A 12,807-nucleotide genomic window follows, 5' to 3' on the forward strand; every position below is an offset into this window, starting at 1 on the left:
CATTTGGATTCTGTTTCTGGTAATTACGTTTTCACAGAGTTGTCTATTTGTGAACTTTGTTTAGTGTGAAGAAGGAACAAGGAATAAGGCTTTTGCAAGTTGCCCGTCCTTATATAGACCTGAGGAGTCAGAGGGAGCTGCCCCACACACGTCTGGACGTGTGGCAACAAGAAAAGTCAAATTCTCACTCTTTGTTCTCACAAGAAGAGAGTCTCTTGAAATTTTCCAAGGGGGAAAGAGGAAGACATATGAGGAGTTTTCTTGGCCACTTTGCAAAAACCAGTTGCATTATTTGACTAGACATGGTATGTGCCTTTCAAGCAAGAGAAAGGAAGTAGCCATGGAAACCCCCTCCTCTGGAAGCAGATGGAGCTGAGCACAGGCCCAGCACTGCTCTAGCCTGTGGCTCCAGGGACAAGGGACCTGGCCTCCCCACGCCTTAGGCTCCTTGTCTGAAAATGGCACCAGCGCCCTCCCTCCAGTTAGTTACTGCTCCTGGGTCATTTAACAGTCACCAAGACACCGAACCATCACACGGTAACTGGTTGAATAACTGCTGAATGAACAAATGACAGACTTACCCACCCATATCAACGTAGTGAGCATCAGTGTAGTGTCCTCAGTGGCCCTGGAATCCACTGGGTGACGTTAAGATTGTGCAAGGTTAGGAGATGCTAGAAAGAGCCCTCCAGGTACCCTCTCATGTCCACGCTCTTCCTGTTAAATTCCTGCTCTTCAAACTCAGAGCCACAGAGACTCCACAGTGAGGGGCTGCTATAGTGATCCTATGAGAGTGTGATATAAAGAAGGTCGGAAAATTAATAACAGTCACATTGTAGGTACCGGTGATTTCCCAGCATGTGTGTCACGCATGCTGCTGTGGACTCATGTGCCTTTCACAGCAATCCTAGGAGGTCAGTTTTTTCCCCAATATTTTATTTCGAAAAGTTGCAAGCATACAACCCAGTTGAATGAATCCTGTAGTAAACATCCTCATCCCCACCGTCTGCTTTCCACCACTGACATTGTACTGTGCTTGTTTCATCACATATCTACTCCTTCGTCCTTCAACCATCTTTTTTTTTTTAAAGATTTTTATTTTTCCTTTTTCTCCCCAAAGCCCCCCAGTACATAGTGTATATATTTTTTTTAGTTGTGGGTCCTTGTAGTTGTGGCATGTGGGAACCCGCCTCAGCATGGCTTGATGAGCGGTGCCACGTCCACACCCAGGATTCGAACCAATGAAACCCCAGGCCGCCGAAGCAGAGCGCGCGAACTTAACCACTCAGCCACAGGGCCGGCCCCAATCTTTTTTTTTTTTTTGATTGATGCATTGCAAAGTAAGTTGCAGACATCAGAACCCTTCTCCCTAAATATACGTCATGCACATCATGAAGCAGAGCTACAAAGTCATTTTATTACCCTGGCCCAGAGATAAGGCAACCAAGGCAAAGTCACCAACACAACTAGAAAGTGGCAGAGTGACAACTCAGTTCCTGGCAGCCAGCGCCAGGCCTGGCTCCCTGGCATTTGAGCAGCGGGCGTGGGGGGGGAGCGGAGCGGGATGTGTTAGGAGAGCACAGAGCTCTCTCGCCAGTGCTTCAGACAGTTGCCTCTTGGTGCTGTGGGTTGGGGGAGTGGAGAGGAGGCCAGGGCCTAGGTCGTCAGTGTGGCAGCTGCTGGGGTTGCCCCAGTGATCTTGGTTGACGTCTTGGAACCGAGCGCTTGGTCACAGTTTCCCTGGGTGACTGGACTTCTGCACATATCCTAATATCTGCGTCCCTCATTGCTACTCCCGCTTGCGGATCCGAGGAACAACCCCAGTACATTGTCTTCCTTTATTCCTGGAGGGACCAGACTCACATGCCTGGCAGTAGAAATATGCCAAGACCCGCTCTCCATCCAGGAAACAGCGCGCTTTGCAAGTGCCTCTGTGCCGTGCTGGGAAGGAAGGCTTTAGGGAGCTTCAAAGAAGACACAATAATTGATTGCTGCTTGAAGCAAATAACCCATAAGCTGTTGCCGGGTTGATGGAGGAATGGTTACTTAATTTTCTTCAAAGGATTGATTTGACTGTCAGGAGAAGCAGCCGACCTAATCGAGTGTGCTGGTTCACGCCCTTAGAGGGAACAGTCGGCTCTCGCTCACTTTGGCTTGGGAATGTCATGGGCCCAGCGAGCGTGGAGTCTCCCCCAGGGGCTCATCAGGCCTGAGAAAGTCTGGGTGTCACTCGTACAAGACCATCTCCTTGCTGTCTGTAGACTTACCAGGGCCGGGTTCCCGGTCGCCCCAGCTCTGCTGGGCTGCGTTTGAATCAGCACCAGGCTTCCTTTTCAAAGTACTCAGGCTGGCTCCGAGGAACCGTGTGCGAGGAACTTTCTTATGCCCCAGAATGCCTCTTGTGGTCATTTTTGTAGTGGATGTTGATGGAGTGGGCACATTTGGGAAATGGATTGTACTTTCCCACTGGGCTTCTCATTGACTGCCTGGTACGGCCTGTGCCTGTCTCTCCCCGTCTAGACCCCCCCAGAGAGCCAGCTGGAGCCCGCTAATTCATCAGTCACTTCCCAGTAAGTTACTGGTCAGTTAAGGCCGCGCCCCTCAGCCCTTAGCTGCATCCTGTCATCAGGGAGCCGTGCCAGGCTGGTTTTCCCTGGAGTCACTGTGGAAGCTTTATTCACTGCCACAGAGCACCTTCTCTGTCTCACACAGGCCGATTCCCAGAGTGTCGGACAGCTCCAGAGGGCCGCCACCTGTCCCCTAGTCTCAAGGCCCCATGAAGGCTCGGCCTGTCTTGCTCCCACTGCGTCCCTGCAGCTGACCAGAGCCGCAGGGGCAGCAGCTCCCCAGCGCCAATCTACCCCATGTGTCAGGAACGGGAACCCTCAAGGGTGGAAGAGAGGCGGCCTTTCCCAAGCTAGAGGAGGACCTCTGTCTGCTGCTGGAAGGGCCACCAAGTGCCCAGGGAGCGGGGAACCTTGGCAAGGGCAGCCCGGGAGCACACAGGCAACTCCACGCCAGCCACCACCGTGAGATCAAAACCCTGGGCCTGCCCGTTGAGAGCTCAGTCTTTGCCTGTCCCCCTGCCAGAACCGGCCAGCAGCTAGCCAGGTCGGAGGTACCCCATCTCTGAGGGAAAGGAGGGTTGGTCCTCTCTGGTCCCATCCAGAGGACTAGGGCCCCAAGTTACAATCAGCTTGCTCAGGATGGTGTGAAGGTCACACATTCACTCTGGCTGCATACCTCATCATGGCATTATCAGTGTGTGTCCTTGGGGAGATTACGTGCTATCCTCAGTTTGTGTCCTCTGGAATCAGTGAACCCACCTCCTCGGATTCCGGGACCATGTCAGGGCCTGGCCTACGGAAGCGTTTGATAAAGGTGGTGGGGTGCCAGCAGCAGTCCTCAAGCTGCTAGGGGGAGGGGTCCCTGTCCAAAAACTCAGCCCTGACAACCTTTCAGTATGTGATTTTAGGGAACCACAGCCCCGAATGGCAGCAAATCCCCACCAAACGGGGCCACCAACTCCAGGGAAAGTCAGTGATGACCACGTCTTAGCTCGCCCTGTGAGGGCCCACGGCCACTGCAGCTTCCCCTTCACCAGTCCCAGGCTTGCCTACAGACCCTGGAATGGAAAACCCTCAGCTCTTTGGATGCGTGGAGAGGCCAGGACGGCCTGTTCCTTGTAAAAGGAGTCCTGTGCCTTTCCGCTCACAAAGGAAACCCTGATCTATCAGCTGTGAGGTCCCCCTGCGGGCTGGTCTCCCGGGATCCCAGGGCGAGGCTGCCTTTGTCAAGGAATCAGCCTACCCTGCTGGCAGCCCTCCTGACCTCTGGTTAACAATGCGTGCCTGAGCGGCTTGCCAGTGTTTACGGAGGTGCTCTTCTAAACCTCAGCTGTGTGGTGTTCCAAGAAGTGGTCCTAAGGCCCGGAGTATTGGATTTCAAAGCGCTGGAATTCAGCTGGCCTAGAAATCCCGCTCTAGGGATAAAGACTTTGATTCTAAATGTATTTGGAGCCACCGAGGCCAAGAATGAAATTACGGTATTGGCATCCATATTTTATTATGAAGGGATCATTTAAATACAGCAAAAGTCAATCAGCCCCAGTTATTGCTCAGTAATGAGCTACAGCATGTCAGAGGGAGCGGTGGGCAAGGCTTCAGCCCGGGGGCTAAAGGGACAGCTGTTGAGAAGTCCTCTGTCTCAAAACAGGAGGACCAGAAGACATTAGCACCCCTCCATCCAGCAGACAAATACGGCAGCACCTGCCGCTGCCCAGGCCCCTCCCGGGGACAGCAGTGAAGGAGACGGGCCGGGGCCCTGCCTCGCTGGGGCTTATGTCTAGACAGGGAGCAGCCTCCACCAGGAAGGAACGAGTCGGCAGGCTAATTGGAGACTGGCCACACTGGGGCGCAGCAGGGTGAGGTGGGTGGGGCCACCACGAATCAGGGCTCACGGGGCCTCTCGGAGAGGCTGGGGGCCTGTGTTACTCACCTACCCATGACCCCACAGGAGTTCTGAGAAGCAGCCCGAATCCATGATTCATCTTCTCCCTCTCAAGAGCTGGCGTTCAGGAAGCGCGACTTTATCTCAGGCAGAGGGTTCTGACCAGTCACGGCTTCGAAACGTCAGGGGCTTCCAGGCAGCAACCACAGCCACTGAAGACCCCATAGCTCGTGCTCAGGGGTCAGGGTGCATGCCGGGCACAGTCCTGCAGGGGCTCAGGGCTTAGTTTTATGAGTGAGAACCTGAGATTCAAGGGGGAAGTGGCTTGCCCAGGTCACACAGCTGTTAGTGGCAGAGCTGGCATTAAACCTGGGTCTCCAGGCTGCGAAGCCGAAGCCGCTTTTGCCAGGCTGAGTCGCTCTGACTGTGCTCTCCACATGAGGGGCTCCTCCATGCTTTCTCCTTGCCTCCTCCTCTCTCCCAGCATCCTCAGCTTCTGTGGGAAAATGGCTGCACCCCTTTCCCTTCATTCTGTGGGAACTTCTGTGCACCCCATGTCGCCAGCTCTGAGCTGTTTCTCCTGGCCAGGCTCCCAGGACGTGGTATGTGGCCCCTCAGTGGTGCTGGAGGAATTTTAGAATTTTAAGTGTGCCTGGATACAGCACTAAATCGCAGTAAATCACTGTTGCAATTCTCTGTTGCTGAGGACAAACCACCTTAAAATTTAGTGGCTGAAAACAACTTCAGTCATTCATTTTGCTCACGAATCTATAGTTTTCCCAGGGCTCAGTGGGAATAGCTCATCTCTGCTCCACGTGGCATCAGCTGAGGACTAGAGGGTCAGCTGGGGGCTGGCTGTGGACCTGGGGCCTTGGTTTCTCTCTGGGGGTCTCCGTGGCTCTTTGCACTTCTTCACAGTGTGGTGGGTAGATTCCAGGAGCTTTTTTTTTTTTAAAGATTTTATTTTTTTCCTTTTTCTCCCTAAAGCCCCCCACTGCATAGTTATGTATTTTTAGTTATGGGTCTTTCCAGTTGTGGCATGTGGGATGCCGCCTCAGCATGGCCTGATGAGTGATGCCATGTCTGCCTAGGATTCGAACCTGCGAAACCCTGGGCCGCTGAAGCAGAGCGCACGAACTTAACCACTCGGCCACGGGGCCGGCCCCCTCCAAGAGCGTTTTTATGACTTGCTTCAGAAATCACATGGGATCACTTCCACTGTATTCATTGGTCTAGGCAATCGCAGAGGGCCCCCCCAGCTTCAAGGAGAAAGGACACAGACCCCACCACCTGATGGAGCAGGGTCAAGGTCCCCCTGTAACGAGAGCATCTCTGGTGGGAGGCATTGCTGTGGCCGTCTTTGGAAAGTATAGTCCGTAAGAAAGTCCATTTCACTGCCACCCTGATCCTTTCTATTACTTTAAGGAGAAAGTCCCAGGTTGGTAGTAGTTTGTCTTAGAACTTCTCAAACCTTGGGTCTCCCTTTTTATCAAAAGAGTGGGCTTCAGGCTATAATTTAATAAAATGGTCTTTTTAATCTATTTTCATGGTCACCTTATTTATTGTAAATAACTCTGGATTCCCATTCATGGTAATGATTTGAAGTTGCCTTTTTAAATAAATTTCTCTTAGTAAAACGTGAGTGCTTTCAAGAGAAATTAAGCATGAGGTCTCCCTTGCTGCTATAGGTTTACTCTCACACGCGCACATGAATAAGGATGCCGCTTGGACTGTTGTAGTAGAGGCTTCTAAACAACCTGAACGTCCATCAGCTGGGGAGCTGTTAAATCCTGGAGAGCCATCCCTGCTCTCAGTGGGACAGAAGGCAGCTTTGAAAAAGAGGTAGCAGGGTCTCTGTGTGTTGACGTGTGTCCAAGACGCATGGTTAAGTGGCAAAAGCACAAGGCAGAGAGAGTGTGTGGCATGCAACCATTTGTGAAAGACACAGCGGGGAGAACGTAGCTGCCCTTAGAAACACATAGTGGGTGGGTGACAAGAATCTGTTAGACGGCTGCCTCTGGGAGGACGACAGGGGAGACTGACTGTCCCCTGTAAAAAAGTTGCACACCTTTTTAAATGGAATATGTGTATGTGTTATCTGTCCAAAGAGATTGATAAAATTAATATTTTCAGATAAAATAAAATGGCAAATCTTCTCCCCTTTCAAATAAATGAAACCAAAGACAGTGCCTAGAACAGAAGGGATGTGTCACCTCTGCCTTGAGGGAGGTTCGGCCCAAAGGCACGCTGCACCGTCGTGGTCCTGGGGTGTGATGGGGACCTCTGTCATCCCACCTGCTCTGCCCAAGGGTCTGGTCCCTCCCCAGATGGAGACTTGGTCTACACTGTGTTTTATGGTCCGGAGCCCGAGTGTCCCTGCTGGTCCCTGAGCTCCTTGGGGCAGGGCCAGCACTCACTCTTCTTGGTCTGGTTCCCTGTACGGTGCCTGACACCCATGCGTTTGCTGAGCTGAAGGCCAGGGCGTTTCAGCCCACGCATCTGGCCGGTTTGGAAACACGCACACCTGTGTCCCAAGAGGTGCTGTCGGAGAGCCCTCGGCTTCGTGCCATTGCTCTGTTCGTGATGGTCGCCACCGCCTTCTGGACCCGGCAGAGGTGGCTGGCTGGCCGGCCGGCCAGCATGGCCTGGCGCTGCTTCCCAACCCCGGCCGGGCCCCAGAAGGACCTGCGGCCCTTTGCGTACGAATGTAGAAAGAGTCCCTTTTCACTTTAATTTTAAGTACACAAATAACACACCTCTCTTCCCTTTGAAAAATCAGAACATGCCGTATAAACTAAAGTGACCTTGACCCCCACCGTCAATCCTGCCTCCTCCCTTCCGAAGAGGGAACCCTGTGCACCCTCCCGGACAGTGTCTTGAATTCTCCTCTTACACCTACAGGCTTGAACCTGTAGAAAAAGTACAGTATCATTTTGTGTGGTTTCACTTTACTTGCATTGTGTCTTCTGCGTGTGTCATGCTGCAACCAGCTTTTTCCATTCAACGCTGTGTTCTTGCGCCTTAAGCATGTTGAAACACCTGGGGATCTCATTCATTCCTTGTCATTGCCATATGGTTTTGCACTGAATGAACATACATTTATTTTTTTAGGCTTTCCCTCATTGCAGGACATTTGGATCATTACAGACCCAAATCATGCCATCAACATCCTGGTTCTTGTCTCTTGGCCCACACGCCACACACATTTTTCTTGGAAACATACCAATTGGTGGGTTGTATGGTATGAAACTTTCAATTTTAACAAATAATGCTAATTTGCCCTCCCAAAAAACTATGTTAATTTATTCTCCTACTCGCAACTTTTGAGAATGTCAGTTTTTCTGTGATCCTCACCAATACCTGATGGTATCATTTTTATTTTTGCCAATCCGATGGGTGGAAGGTGGTATCTCATTTTAATGTGTTTCCTGATTTCTCATGAGGGGGAGCCCCTCTGTGTGTGTTAATGGCTGTCCCCATTCTCTTTCTCTGAGAGTGCCCTGTGGAGTCCTGTGTCACATTTACTGCTGTCTTTGGCCTCTTAGAGGTATTTTGTAATATTTACCTTAGTCTGTAAAGTCATTTGTTATATGTGATTTAAATTTTAATTTTGGTGTAGTCAGTTTGTCCATCTTATATTTATTTATTTGTATGTGTTGGTTCTTGTTTCTGTTTAAAGAAATCCTTATCGGCTCCTAAGGTCACATGGATATTCTCCTATGCTGTCTTCTGACAGTTTTCTGTAAGCTTTTAAAGTAGAATCCTAGGCCCAACCCCTTTTGAAGTGAAGTTGGTGGGGGGGACCAGGAGATTCAGATGGGAAGCTAGATCTAGGCAGCACCAGTGTACAGGTGACCTGTCACCTACGCTGTCTCCTCTGGCCACAGGCCACTCCTGAGAGTCAGGCAGGGCGGCTCATGCGGCCGCACACACCCAGGAGAGCTGCCTGCCGCTGAGTCCTCCCCACGTGCCCGCACCCCTCCCAGCACCTCGGCACCTGGCATGGCTCTCCCTGGCTCGGAGCGAAATCCACAGGTGCCTGCATGAAGGCAGCAGGCGAAGGGCTTACACCGTGGGTGGAACTGGGTTCCATTCAGCAGCTCTCTCCTGGGTCCTCCTCTGCCCAAGACACCGTGGCCATCCAAAGGCGAGCAGACAGCCCCTGTCTCCCGGGGCTCTGGCCGGGAATGCCCACAGCCAGTGTGTGGATGGAGGTGGTGAAGGAGTTCCCTAAAATGAAACCAAAGCACACAAACGAGTCACCCAACCAGCATTCCCTGCATCTCCCTGAAAGATGCCCTTCTCCTTAGTCTCGGAAACCGCTTCACTTCTCCTTAACTGCTGCCCCGACAGCTTCTGAAAAGCCGGAGGCTCCCTCCTTCTTGGAGCGGTCCTGCTCACTGGTGACAGTTGCCCTTTAGTTTCTTATGAAATCTCACAGGGCTTTGATGTCTCAATTGCATTTCTGAAAGTTGTTCCGCTTTGGGGTTTTGTCCTTCCTTTTTTGTTCTTTGTGGCAGAGGTGTGTAGGTCTCTTTCCCCCCGAAGCCCCCAGGGCCCCTGGGCTTTATGAGGGGGTTGCCTGCCGACAAGCCCCAGTGACACCTATGTCTGTGCCTGCTTTCCCAGTCACTCCCTCAGATAGACCACTTTCGTGAATGTGGGAAAGAAGAAAGATGAGTTGTCCTGTGTAGAGAGAGGGGAGAGGAAAGGGAGGGAGAGAGAAAGAGAAAGTAAAAAGGGAAAGAAAAAGCATCCTTTATTAGCGTTGTTTACTTTACATTTTCAAACAGTAAAAGATTGTCATTGAGTAAAATGTTTTAAGTATTGAGTAAAGAAAATAAACTCTATCTACCAAAAAGAAAATGTTTATAAGAATGAATATAGTGACTTCCATTTCTGACAATATAGGAGACTAAATGTCTTCTGGTATGGAACCAGAGATTCTGGAGAAAATAATTTTTAGAAATCTTTTAAAATATTTGGCTGGACGGTTGGGAAAGGAACGAAGATTCTTGCCCTAAATAATCAGAAAGTACAGTCCAGAGAATTAAGCCTGTCTGGTGCTACTGTTTGCCATGAGGGTGCCTGGTTGTTCTAGGTGGTCATATGCTGGGGAGAACAGACAGGAACATAAGGCCTGTAAAAGCCAGGGGGATGGACTGGAAGACATCCCCATGAAGCCAGAATCCCAGACAGATGATGCTCGCTCTCAGAGAGAAAGGGAGGGGGAGGGGGAGAGCAGGGGAAATTTGCATGTCATCCTGGAAATCTAAATGAAAAGTAAAAATAGGGAAAAAAAGTCCTTGGAGAATACCTGAACCCCAAGTCTGTCATCCTATGTGTTTGGGGCCAGAATTTATGCCATCTGTCTTACCTTCTCGCACCCCCACCCACCTACCACCAATAAATTTAAGCCAAATATTTGGTTACAGTGCTCCCAATAGAACTTATTGGGATGATACAAGTGCTCTCCAGCTAGACTGGAGTAAAGCACTATTGTAAACGTTCTAAAACCCAAACTGTACACTTAAAATGGGTGAATTTTATGGTATGTAAATTATACCTCAATAAGCTGTTTCCAAAAAAACTCACTCTGATAATCAGAGACTTCTTTTGATGTTTTAGCATATTTCTCTGCATTTATGTTTATTTGTAGGGATACATTTTTTTAACATCTCAAAATCACAGTAATGAAGTTTTTATCCTCTTTTTCGTTTAAAATTTGAATGTCTTCTCCAATGTCATTGCCATTATTTGTTAATAGGAGTTTCTGCTCGGGCTTTTAATATGTATTTCCATAGTGCATCTTGAGTGCTTTCTCATTTTAAAGTAATTTCAAGCAATATCGTGGTATATGGGGCAAAAATTAAAGTTCTCCTGTTGAAACTCCCCCCAAACACACACACTCCCACCCCCGGTTCTCACTTCCCTCCCCAGGGGTAACCACTGTTCACAATTTGGTTAGACATAATTTTTAAATGGGCATATAATTCTTCATGCGATGGGGGAAAAAATCATACTCAAATTGTCCCCTATTCGGGGGCATTTAGGTTGTTTCCTGATTTGGCTATTTCTTTTAAAACATGTAGCAGAAGATTCCGTTGGAGGGAACTCAAAGCAGACCATAAATTTAATGATCTGGTGTTCCTCGGGTGATTTCAAAGCCATCAAGGACAGGCGCTGAATCAGACATTGAATTTAGGGGTGACTTTCAAGTAAGAGAAGGGGCCCAGCCTACCCTGAGGACCCCAGGCTAAATGCTTTATCTATCTGTTCTCATTGAACCCACCAAACATCTCGGGGTAAGGGAAATTACTGCCATTTTTGCAGATGGAAAACCATGGTTCGGAGGGGCCAAGTGCCTTGCCCAGGATCACACACCAGCTGGTGCAGAGCTCCACTCTTAAGCTGCCAGACGCCAAGTTGAGGGTTTGGTGATTCTGTAACCGAGCAGGGGACTCTCGTTTTCCTGTCCTCGCTTGATTTAGGCAAACACCATCACAGCTGTCAACCACCACTGATCTGCAAGGAAGCACTGAAATCGTACTAGGAATCTCGGTTTATTGGTTGTTTTTTAGCTACAGTTTGAGCACCTAATGTGCAGCAGGCATTGTCCGATGCTTTATGTACTTTATTCAGTTAGTCTGACAAAGAGCACTTTGTGAGGGCTGGGCATTATCCTCCTTTTTCATGAGGAATGTGATGCCCAGAGAGCTAAAAAAGTTGCCCGCCCGTGACTCAGAAGAGGGACTCAGGCCCAGGTGTGTGTGACTCCGAATGCGCTGAGCTCCGTTGCCCAGCAGGATGCAAGTCAGCTTGAGTGTCTCCATCAGGCTGGGCAGCTGAACCGTGCCTCATTCTGCTCTCGTCTTCCTCCTCGCAGACAACAGCGACCTCATCGCGTGCACGGTGATCACCAAGGACGGTGGCATGGTCCAGCGCTTCCTGGCTGTCGACATTTACCAGATGAGTTTAGTGGAGCCCGACGTGTCCAGGCTTGGCTGGGGAGTGGTCAAGTTCGCAGGCCTTCTGCAGGTACGGTGGCCAAGAACTCCAGAAGCTCTCCTTGGTGGGCTCTACAAACACACACACACAAATATCATCTTTACAGTTAATTTCTGATGACTCAGGGACTACACGGACAGAGGGTCATTGAGAAAAGCTAGAAGATTGCACATATAAGGGCCAAGTCCTCTTTGGCCAAAACCTTCAATTCTTAAGCTTCCTTCTCCGTTGTCAGAATGATCCTTCCAGATCTGGTGCTCTGCCAAATACATAGATAAATATAACTACATGCGCTGTTTTTAAAATTGTGTATACAGACATGAGAGGGAGTGTGTGTATTTTTTTAGTGTCACATCGAGCATATTCTAAACTTTGCTTTTTTACATTCAACAATATGTCTTAAACAGCTGACCACAGTAGTATACGCAGACTTGCTGGTATTCTTTGAAGTGCTGTGTGACCATACAAAGGCGTAGTTAGCCAGGGCCGTGTGGCTGTTTCCAGCTTTTCCCTTCACAAACAGTGCTGCCGTGAACAGAATCATCCTTACTTCCTTGTGTGCTTGGGCAAGGGTTTCCCTAGGCAGATACCAAGAAGTTAGGGTGTGCCTATTTTTAGTGTTCGTAGACGCTGCCAAATTCCTCTCTGAAATGATTGTTGCCGCTGGCAACTGATGAGCATTCTCTTGTACTCACCCGCTCTCCAGCAGAGCTGGGCCCTAAATTGCCAAACGCCAAGTTGGGACTTGAGTTTTCTTAATGTTCATCTCTACGATGGGTGACTAATGCTAACTCATTGACTGAATGAAGCATGGAACCAGAAGAGTGGAAAACGGCCGCCTAACTCACACCCCGTCAGACCCCGAGTCCCTGACCATCCAGCAAACTCTTCCGGACTCAAGACCTGCCCTGCTCTCAGGCCATCTGTTTCCTCACTGGGCAGTCCCGGTTGTTGTCAGGGCCTTGCTCGTGCTGACCCCCGTCCATCTCTCCACAAGGTGACCCACTGGCAGCATCCAGACCTCCGAGAGAACCACCCACATGTGTGAAGATGCTATTGCAGCCTTTTCCCCAACCTCCTCTTCTTCAAGATCTTTCCCTTTAAAAATTGTCTTTTGCTGAGGGTGACGTGAGAAACAACTGTATGAAGAGTCTTTTATTTCAAAAAAGACTTCCATGTAAGAGGTTGTCCATTAGGGAACTTAGTGCTTCTTATTTATCCAAGCTTGTGATCAATTGCCTTTAGAATTTAGTGTCAGGAAAGTGTTTTTCTCCCTCAAAGGATTAATACATGCCTCCATCAGACAATGAAAGGCACATAAACCTTTTCTTTTGGTCATCTTCCAACAGC

At 49.6% G+C, this 12,807-nt stretch overlaps 1 protein-coding gene across 8 annotated transcripts in view; it reads left to right on the forward strand.

Annotated features, from left to right (window-relative positions):
* The window catches only part of CLEC16A (C-type lectin domain containing 16A), a 199,921-nt gene that overhangs the window by 137,775 nt on the left and 49,339 nt on the right, over positions 1–12,807 (forward strand). For all 8 annotated transcript variants that reach the window (XM_046666960.1, XM_046666958.1, XM_046666957.1 and 5 more), the window contains one exon: positions 11,336–11,487. In XM_046666960.1, coding sequence (XP_046522916.1) covers positions 11,336–11,487 — 152 coding nt within the window. The remainder of the gene's footprint in view (positions 1–11,335; positions 11,488–12,807) is intronic.

This window comes from Equus quagga, chromosome 7 (genome assembly GCF_021613505.1).
Source record: "Equus quagga isolate Etosha38 chromosome 7, UCLA_HA_Equagga_1.0, whole genome shotgun sequence".
Taxonomy (NCBI): Eukaryota; Metazoa; Chordata; class Mammalia; order Perissodactyla; family Equidae; genus Equus; species Equus quagga.